Source organism: Procambarus clarkii, chromosome 20 (genome assembly GCF_040958095.1).
Source record: "Procambarus clarkii isolate CNS0578487 chromosome 20, FALCON_Pclarkii_2.0, whole genome shotgun sequence".
NCBI classification, from domain to species: domain Eukaryota; kingdom Metazoa; phylum Arthropoda; class Malacostraca; order Decapoda; family Cambaridae; genus Procambarus; species Procambarus clarkii.
In genome coordinates, this window is record NC_091169.1 from 38,950,754 (window position 1) to 38,965,465 (window position 14,712).

At 47.0% G+C, this 14,712-nt stretch overlaps 1 protein-coding gene across 2 annotated transcripts in view; it reads right to left on the bottom strand.

Annotated features, from left to right (window-relative positions):
- Positions 1–14,712, bottom strand: part of LOC123755346 (Transmembrane O-mannosyltransferase targeting cadherins 3) — a 672,781-nt gene that overhangs the window by 149,045 nt on the left and 509,024 nt on the right. For both annotated transcript variants that reach the window (XM_045737885.2, XM_069327886.1), the window contains one exon: positions 13,451–13,532. In XM_045737885.2, the coding sequence (XP_045593841.2) occupies positions 13,451–13,532 (82 nt within the window). The remainder of the gene's footprint in view (positions 1–13,450; positions 13,533–14,712) is intronic.

Consider the following 14,712-nt stretch of genomic DNA (forward strand, 5'->3'; position numbering starts at 1 on the left):
GGACCATCAGGTCCGGATTTGGCTCTTTGGGCGTGTTCGGGTGCGTGCGTGTGCGTGCGTGTGTGGACCTCTGGAGCCACTTAATATTCCGCGTGCAACAGGCTGCAAGCTGCGTGCAAGAGTATGTGTTATGGTCAGCATTCTCCTGCACTCTTCCCCCATGACCAGCTGCCTGTTACGTGTCTGTTTACGGGGATCACGCTTCAGCTCCGTGGCCCCCGTCTCACCTGAATGCGACCTGATATATCCTGTATCCTGTACTCCTGTCCTGTATCGTAGATATCCTGTACACCCCACGAACATAGCATCGTTATAGAACTCTAAATCAAGCTCTAAAATGGCTTGATCGACTTGAGAATGGTCCAGGACGGACCGAAACGTCGTCGTCCCTTCACCTTCTAGTGTGTGGTCTGGTCAACCTCTAAAAATGTGAATTTGCCTGGACAAATAGAATTTGACCAGAGTCCACTTAACACCTGTTAAGTGACCGGAGTTCGATTTATTGTAACTGTCAATAACTGTAGGCACCTCGCGACTCTAACTGTTGCGTAACTCGTACGACGATTCACGACTCTTGTTTAGAGAGCCCTGAAGGTCGTCGGGGCAAAAATTATAGGAGGGTAATGTTTCAAGGGGAATTAAGTCTGAACTTGAAAAAACACTGAAGGAAAACTGGCGAGGTTAACAAGATTTTTCCAAGAGCTGAGAGGACTATAAGCTCTATAATTGAACTGGGAGGACTGTGAGCTCTATGAAAGAGCTCTGAGTGGGAATCGGGTCTATGACCTGAGAAATAGCATGTACCCTCTACGTCATCACTATCGACAAAATAAACCCGAACTTAACGAAAAATAGGAAAACAAAAAAAAAAAAGTTTTTTTAATTAATACGTTACAGACGACCGTCAACTAGAAGCAAAAGCGGGGACCAGAAGTTGAAGCTCAGCCCTCAGACACATTTTTGGTGAGCACACATATACACACATCACACTTAGGCAGTGATGTGGTGGAGGCTGACTCCATACACAGTTTCAAGTGTAGATATGATAGAGCCCAATAGGCTCAGGAACCTGTACACCTGTTGATTGACGGTTGAGAGGCGGGACCAAAGACCTAATGCTCAACCGCCCGCAAGCACAACTAGGTAAGTACAACTAGGTGAGTACACACACACACACACACACTCATTAGGGGTCTGGTAGCTGAGTGGATAGCGCGCAGTACTCGTAATTATGTGGCCTGAGTTCGATTCCCGGACCAGGCAGAAACAAATGGGCAAAGTTTCTTTCACCCTAATGCCCCTGTTACCTAGCGGTAAATAGGTACCTGGGAGTTAGACCGCTGTTACGGAGCTGCTTCCTGGGTGAGTGAGTGAGTGAGTGAGTGTGTGTGTGTGTGTGTGTGTGTGTGTGTGTGTGTGTGTGTGTGTGTGTGTGTGTGTGTGTGTGTGTGTGTGTACACACACACACACACACACACACACACACACACACACACACACACACACACACAAGGATTGGTTAGAAAGACGAGCTAATAACTCGATTGTGCAGGCCCAAATAGTAAAAACACATGAATATGATTAGTGAACGAAAGAAGGAAGAAAGTAAAGAACGAGAGAAAGTAGAGAGGGCGTAGGAAGAGTCGAAGAAAGAGGACAAGAGAAGAGGAGGAGAAGACCGGAGAGGGAAGGGACCACAACCCAACGGACGGTCTGCTCCACACAACGCCTATATGCATAACAAAGGCAGGAGTCGCGGACCCCAACACAACGCTCCCTCCAACACACACTCCCTCCAACACACACTCCTCCCCAAACACAACACACACAATAACCTACGCAACGCCGATAATGGCAGAGCATTAAGTCAAGAAAGACGAGCCACAATGGCAGAAGAGGCGGAGGAGGAGGAGGAATAGGTGAGAAATTACCCTAAATATTTAACCAATGCGGCGATAATTCCGATGAGTGACAAAGCCAGGAAACTCGGAGTTGCTAAATGGCGACGTCCAGGGGCCAGATTCACGAAAGCACTTACGCCAGCACTTACGAACGTGTACATCTTTCATCAATCTTTGACGGCTTTGATTACATTTATTAAACAATTTACAAGTATGAAAACTTGCCATTCAACTGTTTATATTGTTATAAACAGCCTCCTGGTGCTTCGGAGCTCATTAACTGTTTAATAATTGTAAACAAAGCCGCCAAAGATTGAGAAAAGATGTACAGGTTCATAAGTGCTTGCGTAAGAGCTTTCGTGAATCTGGCCCCAGAGCGCTTGGAAAACACGATCAAGAGACGAGTCACAATAACGTGGCTGAAGAATGTTGACCAGACCACACACTAGAAGGTGAAGGGACCGACGACGACGTTTCGGTCCGTCCTGGACCATTCTCAGGTCGATTGGGGAACCATTCTCACAATCGACTTAAGAATGGTCCAGGACGGACCGAAACGTCGTCGTCCATTCACCTTATATTGTGTGGTCTGGTCAACGATAAAAGGATTTAACCTGAGATGTTTGAATGTGATAAAAGGGGGGAATAGGGTGGGGGTTTGGGGTGTCAAGCGGTCATAGGAGAGGGTCAAGCGAGGTCGGGGAGATGAGAAAGGGAGAGAAAGAAGCCGGGAATGAGAGCGAAGGGGAAAAATAAGTTCAGAAGGTCAGGTACAATTCGATCTAACAATGGGATTTGAAATAAGAAATGCGGTTTACAACAACAAGGACTGAAGGTTGGGGGATTAAGATAGGGGGAGGGTGGGGGATTGAGATGGGTAGCGGGGAGAGACACGGGATTAAGATGAGAAGGGATTGAGATGGAAGGAGTGGATGAGAGAGAGGAATAGCTTGCCCTGACCATTCAAGATGGCCTTCCATTGGTTGAGTGACGCTGCCTCTGGTCTCTTAGTAATTCTTGCTTCTGTTTTGACTGCTACTGATTATATATATATTATATATATATATTATATATATATATTATATATATATATATTATATATATATTATATATATATATATATATATATATATATATATATATATATATATATATATATATATATATATATATATACATTTATTTAGTTTGCTGTTCTTGAACAGTTTATCTCACTGAGGAAATCAGTAGGAGCCATGAGAGGGATTCGAACTCGCTCACTTTGTACTCCCAAGCTGGCACCAAGTTAGCCGGTTCGAATCCTCACCATGTCTACCTACCATGTGGCTACCGTGTGGATGAGTGGATCCACACGGCCCAGGCGTGGAGCCCGCAGGTCTAACATACAAGGAAACACCACAAAGGGAACAGATGTTAGCAACGAGGATCATTCCATGCTGCTTCAAGATCAGGTCTTCCAATCTACTCTATTAAAGTAGCAACTAATACAGAGAGTACAGCAGTCTTGGTCCCCATTCCCGGCAACGGGAAGGGGGGCTCTCCTGCCCCCGTTATTCCTGGCAACGGGGGGCTTTCCCTCCCTCTATCCCTGGTAACGGGGACTCACCTCCTCCCTCCCTCCCTGCCAACGAAGGCTCTCCTCCTCCCTCCCCTCCCCCCCCACCCTAACACTAATATATTAAGGGCAATAAATCTCAAATTGAAGTCTAGGCGTGAGGTCTCCAATTTCCCGGAAATTTATCTCTGTAATATGTTTGATAAAGTGCAATACAAGGTCCCCCCTCTGACACATGACGCATAATCAATTTCCTCCAGAGATGTGGCCGCTGGTCGAGTCAGAAGGAACTTTTTTTTTGGCCGGACTTCCTTCGATTTATCTTAATGAACGAAGGAGGTCCAGAAGTCCCGCCGGACGCCTGGGAACACTGGGTAAATAAGTCGACGGTATTTATCGAGAAGAGATTTTTTAGTCTTGCGTCGCTTGAGATATCTCGGTGGGTAAATATACCTCCCCCCCCCCCTGGGGTGATTTCTGGGGGGACATGGGATAGCCACGAAGGAAGGGGGGGTGGGGCAGGGGTGGGGCAGGGGTGGGGTAGGGGTGGGGCAGGGGTGGGGCAGGGGTGGGGCAGGGTGGGGCAGGGTGGAGGTGGTGGGTCGGGGGTGAGTTTGATAGAGTTACTAAGGGTCCAGTGGCCCCGTCATCGTCAACTTACTGTTGAAAACATTCTTAGCCGCCGTCACCTTGTCCCTACCCCTTGAGGGACGAGCAGCAGAACGAGTGAGAGGTGGCCAGGATACCATACGGGGGGGGGGGCAAGATAACACACAAGTGACCGGGATAACAAGTGGACAGGATAACACACAGGTGGCCAAGATAACATATAGGTGGCCAGGATACCATACAGGTGCCCAGGATACCATATAGGTGGCCCAGGATAACATACAGATGGCCAGGATACCATACAGGTGACCAGGATAACATATAGGTGGCCAGGATAACACACAGATGACCACGATAACAAGAAAATGTCTCTTACCGAGTTCACGATGTTCAAACGAGAACTCGATAAAACACTTGCAGAGAATACCTGATCAACCGGGCTGTGACTCGCGTCTGTGTGTGAGCAGCGGCGTCTAACAGCCTAGTGGACCAGACTTGCAACCAGGAGGCCTAGCTGCTCAGAGACTGGGCCACGAGGGACATCGATCCCTGGAGCCTCAATGCAAGAAGAGCACCAACAGTGTCCATAAAGGCATAGTGCATCATCAAACGTCGAAACTACGGTGGTTTATGGAAATTAAGACCACGGCAAATTTGACGCTTCCTAGGCCTATTGAATATCGCGAAGGGGGGGGGTGTTATCTTGAGATGATTTCGGGGCTTAGCGTTCCCGCGGCCCGGTCCTCGACCAGGCCTCCTTTTTGTTAGGTTAGATGAGAAGTCAAATATCTGATGCTTGTGGCTAGTCTAAACCACTGCATTTTTTACGGAAGGGGATCTAAAGAACGAGCTTCAACTGAACAAAAATGAACAAAACAACACAAGAACACACAAATGGCCACAAAAAACACATATGACTACTGGAAATAAAAAATGGTGGCAATGAGTGGCTACATGATACATACACTGTCATACGGTGACACATGTGGCCACAAAGAGACATACACTGTCATACGGTGACACATGTGGCCACAAAGACACATACACTGTCATACGGTGACACATGTGGCCACAAAGAGACATACACTGTCATACGGTGACACGTGTGGCCACATGATACATACACTGTCATACGGTGACACGTGTGGCCACATGATACATACACTGTCATACGGTGACACGTGTGACCACAAAGATACATACACTGTCATACGGTGACACGTGTGACCACAAAGATACATACACTGTCATACGGTGACACATGTGGCCACATGATACACTGTCATACAGTGACACGTGTGGCCACATGATACATACACTGTCATACAGTGACACGTGTGGCCACATGATACATACACTGTCATACGGTGACACATGTGGCCACAAAGACACATACACTGTCATACGGTGACACATGTGGCCACAAAGACACATACACTGTCATACGGTGACACATGTGGCCACAAAGACACATACACTGTCATACGGTGACACATGTGGCCACAAAGACACATACACTGTCATACGGTGACACATGTGGCCACAAAGACACATACACTGTCATACGGTGACACATGTGGCCACAAAGAGACATACACTGTCATACGGTGACACATGTGGCCACAAAGACACATACACTGTCATACGGTGACACGAACGACCATGACAGCACCCCACGTTCACTCTATTTACTTCTCGATACAAGACGTTCGAACGAGTATTGCGGCCCGTGTGTGTGTCCCCAGACAGGTCCCCCCCTGCCGAACACCCCCCCCCCTCCCCCCCCCCCCCTCTGGTCAGAACCCCCTCCCCCCCTCCTGGTCAGAAGGGGGTGACCTCCTGGCCACCCCCCCCCCCTCGTCCTTCTCACGACGAGCCCAAGTTGAAGGATAAAAAGCGATACTTAAGGAACACTCTATGTCAATCTTCTTCATTTACTTTGTACCTCTCACAATCCTGCCTCTCCCTGCCGCACTCCCTCACCCCACTCTCCCCCACCCCACGCTCCCCCTCCCACGCTCCCCCTCCCACTCTCCCCACCCACGCTCACCTACCACGCTCCCCTCCCACGCTCCCCCTCCCACGCTCCCCCCTCCCACTCTCCCCTCCCACTCTCCCCTCCCACTCTCCCCTCCCACTCTCCCCTCCCACGATCTCCTGCCATCCGACGATGCTCGGCTCTTTCCTGCCAAAGTGTCACTGTCTTGACGTTCCTTGGTGCTCCATACTGCAATGTTGTTCCTTGCAACACCCTTCGGTTGCTCTCACCACACGCCCCTATGCATCCTGTTTGCTGCCAGGATAACACAGCTCTCGCATTCATCAACAGATAATCAACAGGTAAACGCATCGCACAAGGTTTCATTGATCAAGATCTATTGACCAAGATCTATTGACTAAGATCTACTGGCCAAGATCTACTGGCCAAGATCTACTGGCCAAGATCTATTGACCAAGATCTATTGACTAAGATTTATTGACCAAGATCTACTGGCCAAGATCTACTGGCCAAGATCTATTGACCAAGGTCTATTTGGTGGGATGTGAACGACTGAATCACTCATAACTGGAGGGGGGGCTTCGTAACTGTGAGTCAGGAACGTTGAGAGAGAGCTGGGACGTTGCACCCAACTCATTAAAGGAGTGGGGCCCAAGTCCTGGAGTTTTTAATGGGGGGTACTCCACTTTCCAGACACATTACTGGAGTTTACCAGCTTCTGGAGTCTTTAATGAGGTGTTCCATTTCCAGCACCCATTATTGGGGATTTCCTTCATCTTGACAAACAAAAGTACCTGCAACTTCCAGAAATGGCAGCCATAAGTAACCCCAGCTTGCAATATCTTTTGCAACTAGGCCGGTTGAAGCTTCAAGATGATAAAAGCCGGGTCTACCAGTCCATGTTCGGTGCTTACTGCCCGCATGGTTGCCACTTGTTTAATACCACAATGGACTCTGTTGGCGTCCATATGGCAACCTAACTCAATCTAACCCCATATGGCAACCTAACTCAATCTAATCCCATATGGCAACCTATTTAGTACCTCTTAACCTCACTAAAATGACAGATCACAGTCATGTCTCCACTCCCTTTCACTGCCATGTCCAGCCTCCTATTGCCCCCCCCCCACTCCTCCACCACCTCCACCCCCCCCCCCCCATACCGTTCACCCCCTCCCCAGCGTGCAGGAGGTAGTCATTGTTCCCCTTGAAAGACGTTCCCAGTGTCAATACTAAGGACAAGCGGACTTTGTTCTCTAGTCGCAATAAATTGGAAGATAACATAGTGTCCGCCACTGAATGAAACAGACCATTGTGAACCTCGAACAGCCAGTGAACCCCCTTCAACCCCGACCCTTGACCCCGTGAGGGGGAGCTAATGATGGCAGACCAATTGTGCTGAAGAATCGGGAGGGGAAATGGAGCTAACATGCGGGGAAATGGAGCTAACATGCAGGCAAATGTAAAAGGAAGCGATCATGAGTGATGTCGACGGGAAGCGAGGGCAACTGCAAGCAGGTTTGAGAGCAGGTCGAGTTTCAGCTCTTGGGTCCTGCCATAAGCGGCATTTTTAAACCGTTAAAAGCAGCAAAGCTAATCTAATAATCTCGTGTAACGCGACGCAGTTTGTACCTTATAGTAGTATTAGCAGTAGTTGGCATCCATCAGTCTCAGGAGACTATGGTGGTGTGCTCTGGAGTGGCCTCACCAGGGTTCAAAGCCAGGGTAGGAGAAGCTGTTACCCATGCAGCAGGTCCCCCCTCTCCACGGCGCTGAAAGTCCCCAGTGGAAAGGCATACGCCAATACGATTGGTTCCAGCGCCGTCGCAGGAACTGAGAGTTCCGGGGGCTTGTACCACTTATATAGAAAACATTATTCCACAGAATACAGGTTCTGATACAGGCAGGAGTGAGACCTTTATTAATCTACGAATATTGTAGACTTGGGAGAGGAGGGGGGAGGTCCTAGGATCCATGGAAGGTCGGGCCCAGTTCTGAGGGTGTTAAAATGCTATAAAGTGACGAAAACTAAGTTACAGTTATAGCGATAATATACAACGTTAGAGGTCACGTGACTGAAGATCCGTCAACGGTATTCAGAGTTTGGGAGAAATTTGAGTGTTGTGGCGTAGGGTCTGGTCGAGGACCGGGCCGCGGGGACGCTAAGCCCCGAAATCATCTCAAGATAACCTCAAGATAAAGGTTGGCCATACACCCAACACCTCAGATACGATAGTTACTGGCGTATACGACGCACCTCATTTCCAACGATGTTTTGTGGAAAACATCTTAGAATGTTAGAAAGTGATGTTCATGCGACTTTGTAGAGAGAAAATGAAGAAAAATGACATGAGAAAACATATGAGATATGAGAAACATATGAGAAAAACATAAATAAATGTCTCACTCACTTGGGGAGTAGAAGAACTCCCAGAACCCCATCAACCAGGTATCAACCAGGTATCAACTAGGAATCAACCAGGTATCAACCAGGTATCAACTAGGAATCAACCAGGTATCAACCAGGTATCAACCAGGTATCAACTAGGAATCAACCAGGTATCAAACAGGTATCAACCAGGTATCAACTAGGAATCAACCAGGTATCAACCAGGTATCAACCAGGTATCAACTAGGAATCAACCAGGTATCAACCAGGTATCAACCAGGTATCAACTAGGAATCAACTAGGAATCAACCAGGTATCAACCAGGTATCAACTAGGAATCAACCAGGTATCAACCAGGTATCAACCAGGTATCAACTAGGAATCAACCAGGTATCAAACAGGTATCAACCAGGTATATGATCTTGTGAATGCAAATACATTATAAATATCTGACTATGCAGGAGCACAAACACGTGACCTTTCTTCCAGGAAGTGTGATATACAACGATATTGTAGACGAGGAATAATTGGGCCTCCCACATTGCTCAGTGGAAGAGCTTCCGCCTCACACCTTGGGGTCAGCAGTTCGAGTCTTCTACTGACTAATTGAATGAAATGACTGTCGACGAGGAACCCACATGCTTTAAGTACAGAACCTTACACAAGGTTCTTGAAACATTGCGTTTGCTTGTATGTCCTAACCAGGCCACTGTCGAGGCATAGAAAACGTTGATACTACAATGTTTTTATTAAATATCTGGTTGTGTATCTGTATCTACTTCTCCCCTCTCTTGTCCCTTCTCCTTCTCTCTCTCCGTTCATTCTTCCAGAAAATGTAATATTAACAGGTGAAAAACCATTAAAGAAATTGAGAAAAAACAAATCCTCGATCTTGAAGAAATAGGATCATATATTTCTTAAGAGTGGGCAATGAGGCCGGCCACGACTGACCTGTGACACTCCCATACCACCCATGTATCATCTTGAAAAGTTGAGTGAGACTAGCCCTGAGCATCTGGTCTTCAGCCTTGGACAATTTTTCTTTTATATAAATATAATGTTCCTCCGCGACCATCTGACAGAATCTTCGCCAGCTGGGGAACTGACCAGTTCCACCACCATCTGGGGTGGTGGTAGGTGGTGTGGTAGGCTGGTGGACCATCTGGGGTGGTGGTAGGTGATGTGGTAGGCTGGTGGACCATCTGGGGTGGTGGTAGGTGGTGTGGTAGGCTGGTAGACCATCTGGTGTGGTGGTGGGTGGTGTGGTATTCCCGCCACCTCCTTCAAAGACTCCAAGTCACGGAGGTAAATAGTGGTATGCCAGGAGCTGCCACCTCCACCCTCAACCCCAACTCCCCCCCCCCCTCAACCCCCACTCCCCCCCCTCCACCACCCTCAATCCCAACTCCCTCTCAACCCCAACTCCCTCCCACCACCACCACCCTCAACCCCAACTCCCCCCCAACACCCTCAACCCCAACTCTTCCCTCCATCACCACAATCAACTCTCCCCCACCACCACTTTCAACCCCCAACTCTATAATAATACATTAACCCGATACAATAATCTAGGATCACGATACAACAATTAGGCAGCACAATACAGCAATACAATAAACAACACATGACAGTAATACAGTAGCTCAACAAAGTAATACAATACAGCGATACAGAAATACAGTAGGACGACGCAGAAATCCCTTGACTAATTACAATTACTTTTAAATGTTACTTTGATTACAAAAAACATTAATTAATTAGCATGTTGTTGTTATAGATTCAGCTACTCGGAACAAGTTCCAAGTAGCACGGACTACGGTGAGCCCGTAACTTACCTGGCAGAGGAGCCTGGCAAGTAGCACGGGCTATAGTGAGCCCGTAGTGGACTTACCTGGCACAGGAGCGGTGCTGAATGTGTCGATTAATTACCATTGTTAATTACTAACAATGCCGAATAAATTAATAACGTCGACGAATGTTATGATACCGACACAAAGAATGAGGATAAGAGAGGCAGAGGGGTGATAAAGAACGGGATAAGAACACAAAGAAATTGACAGAAAAGAAGAAACGGAGTTTTAGAGAACACGGAGGCAAGGACAGACAGGTGGGTAGAGAGGGATAGATGTATACGGATAAGTGACCACATGTACATTAAATGAATAGATGAGATCGGAGAGTTGAAGATGGATAGACAGGAAAGTAGATTAAGAATTCTACCAAATCAATACATTCGCGACAAAGTTCTCATTGTTATGTAAATGACCTAATGATATTGTTCTATATATCGTTCTATATTGTTCTATATAATGTTCTATACATTCCACTGGACACGAGCAACAAAACTTCAGATATCATGGTGTTAATCCGTTATCAGAGCAAGCGAACGTTAGAAGCAGATTAGTTATCGTATACATTACCCTGTAACCTAAATAATATACAAAGTCAGTAATCTGAGAACGGACTTATAAGTTGACCAAACCCCACACTAGAAAGTGAAGGGACGACGACGTTTTGGTCCGTCCTGGACCATTCTCAAGTCACACAATCGACTCGAGAATGGTCCAGGACGGACCGAAACGTCGTCGTCCCTTCACTTTCTAGTGTGTGGTTCGGTCAACATATTTCAGCCACGTTATTGTGACTCCTCGTCTGCAACGGACTTGAAAGTCCTCCCATTGGCTGTCATCTTCTCGTAAATTGACAGAAGTCCACTTGATGATTAACGTCCAAATCAACCTCTACTTTACTGCCAGCCTAAGGAATAGATTAGCTACATCTTTAATCCTTACACTCCTCAAACTGTCTAGGCCAATACGTTAACCATGGCAATTCGTTAGCTTATCATGGCAATTCGTTAGCTTATCATGGCAATACGTTAACCATGGCAACAAATTAACTAACCATGGCAACAAATTAACTAACCATGGCAACAAATTAATTAACCATGGCAACAAATTAACTAACCATGACAATAAATTATCTAACCATGGCAATTAATTAACTAACAATGACTACAAATTAACTAACCATGACAACAAATAAACTAACCATGACAACACGTTAACTAAAAATGTAAAATACAGAGCCGCCTCCTCCTTATTCAGGCGCAATAATTATATAAAAAATAATAATAATAATAATAATAATAATAATAATAATAATAATAATAATAATAATAATAAAAATTGCACAAAACAGCAACCTGAAATAATAAAGTTATTAGTGGAGGAAGAGGCCCGAGAGTGTTTCAACAGCAAGTTTATTATTAAATCCTGGAGAGCACCAGCACACAGCAGCAGCCATGCTCAGCACAGGGAATATTGTGCACACACATGCTACACTGAGCAGGAGCGTGAATATGCTCATTGTTTTTAATTCTTGCTTTATTGGCCGGAGCATATCTGTCAAGGGTGAGCGTGGTACATGCTCTCTTGCGCAATATTATCAAGATTTTATTCAGCGTTTTTAAATAAAACCGCGAAAGTTTTGGTATAGAATTCATATAAATATATATATATATATATATATATATATATATATATATATATATATATATATATATATATATATATATATATATATATATATATATATATATATATATACCGGGAATATATATATACATATACACACGCAAAGGTAATGTTTGCGTGCGCAATGCTGCACCTAAATGAACCGTTAAGTTCAACCCTAATTACAACACTCGCTCTGCAAATACATCTTTCGAAAACAGTTTGTGTGTGTGTTTTGGACGTCGTTCGAGGCCCTCGTGTAGGAGCCTCTTTGAGGGGTGACTAGGCCAAAGGGATACACCAACGGAGACAGGAGAAGCTGTACCCTCCAAGTCCCCACCCTGCCGGTAACTCGGCCCCCTGAACCAAGGGGCCCTGTGATACCGGAGGGCCCCCTCCGCGCTTCCAAGGACCTCTCGGCCTCTCCTTAAGGAGCATTCCATCCTACTGGGGAAGGAGGAAGGGTCTGGGGGGGTGGTGGTGGTGGTTTGAAGTGGTCCCAAGTTATGCAGAGAGGCAAGTTTCCTTCTTCAAGACCTCCAGTCAGCTGCACGTTGAACCCCCGCGTCTTCTCCGGCATCTCTCTCCCTCGGACCAGACAAACACTCATCAACAAGGGATCTGCTGCATCATATTGACAATCTTCTGGCTGCTACACGCATTCTTATCCGCTCCCTCACCCTACCACGCACATCTTATCTTCTCCATCAAAGATTTGCGGATTTTAAATACACACACACACACAAGGCTGTGTGTGTGTGTGTGTGTGTGTGTGTACTCGCCTATTTGTGCTTGCGGGGTTGAGCTTTGGCTCTTTGGTCCCGCCTCTCAAGCGTCAATCAACTAGTGTACAACTCCCTGAGCCTACTGGGCTCACGAGTGTGTGTGTGTGTGTGTGTGTGTGTGTGTGTGTGTGTGTGTGTGTGTGTGTGTGTGTGTGTGTGTGTGTGTGTCTACTCGCCTATTTGTGCTTGCAGGGTTGAGCTTTGGCTCTTTGGTCCCGCCTCTCAAGCGTCAATCAACTGGTGTACAACTCCCTGAGCCTACTGGGCTCACGAGTGTGTGTGTGTGTGTGTGTGTGTGTGTGTGTGTGTGTGTGTGTGTGTCTCGTTTGTAATCACTTATTTACAACTGCGGAATCGAGCTGAGAGCTCTTAGACCCCCGCCTTTACAGCCATAGAGGTAGTAGAGCAGGAATAGAGGCAGTAGAGCTGTAGAGTAAGAGTAGAGGCAGTAGAGGCAGTAGAATAGGAGTAGAGGTATTAGAGCAGAAGTAGCAGCAACAGAACAGGAGTAGGAACTGTAGATACATTAGAGCAGGATTAGATTACATACAATAGAGCAACAATAGAAGCAGTAGATCAGTATACACAAGAATAGAGGCAGTAGATCAGTATACACAAGAATAGAGGCAATAGAACAGGTGAAGAAGCGGGAGAATAGAAACAGTATTTACATCATTTCTAAGAGCAGGATACTCACGGCTTCCGTATGGATAGGATGGACGGCGAACAGCAGAGAGGCCACGAAGCTTGACAGCTCCGGCAAGAACATGCTGCACATTCTGCAACACAACAACAGCTGTCAATACAACAATACAATAGCAAGAGCTGTCAATACAACAATAGCAACAGCTGTCAATACAACAATACAATAGCAACAGCTGTCAGTAAAACAATTCAACAGCAACACATTTCACGGTAACACTATACCATTCAACCAAACAGTAAAGATTTTGTAACTGAAGTAGTATAGATTAATACAGCACTGTATCCTCCTGCAATACAAGTAGCATTAATACAACACTGTAACCTCCTGAGACTAGCATTAACTAGCAGTGCAAAATACATCACAATACACCGTTGCATAATACACCATAACATCACAAGAATAGTGCTAATGCAATACAGTAACTTCTTGTAATGGGAAATGTATTTCAAGACAATAAGAACTTCAACATATAATTATTATTATTATTACTGACCTGTAATACAATGAGAAATACAAATTAATACAACATATACATTCAACAACTCAACACAAAATCCTGAGTGAAATACTGGTTATACAGCACTAGCATTGGGGTCCTGGGGTCAGCACCACCACTGGGGTCCTGGGGTCAGCACCACCACTGGGGTCCTGGGGTCAGCACCACCACTGGGGTCACCACCACCACTGGTGTACTGGGGTCAGCACCACCACTGGGGTCCTGGGCTCACCACCACCGCCACTGGGGTCCTGGGCACACCACCACCACCACTGGGGTCCTGGGGTCACCACCACCACTGGGGTCCTGGGGTCACCACCACCACTGGGGTCCTGGGGTCACCACCACCACTACTGGGGTCCTGGGGTCACCACCACCACCACTGGGGTCCTGGGGTCAGCACCACCACCACTGGGGTCCTGGGGTCAGCACCACCACTGGTGTACTGGGGTCAGCACCACCACTGGGGTCCTGGGCTCACCACCACCACCACTGGGGTCCTGGGGTCAGCACCACCACTGGGGTCCTGGGGTCAGCACCACCACTGGGGTCCTGGGGTCACCACCACCACTGGGGTCCTGGGGTCACCACCACCACTACTGGGGTCCTGGGGTCACCACCACCACTACTGGGGTCCTGGGGTCACCACCACCACCACTGGGGTCCTGGGGTCAGCACCACCACCACTGGGGGTCCTGGGGTCAGCACCACCACTGGGGGTCCTGGGGTCACCACCACCACTGGGGTCAGCACCACC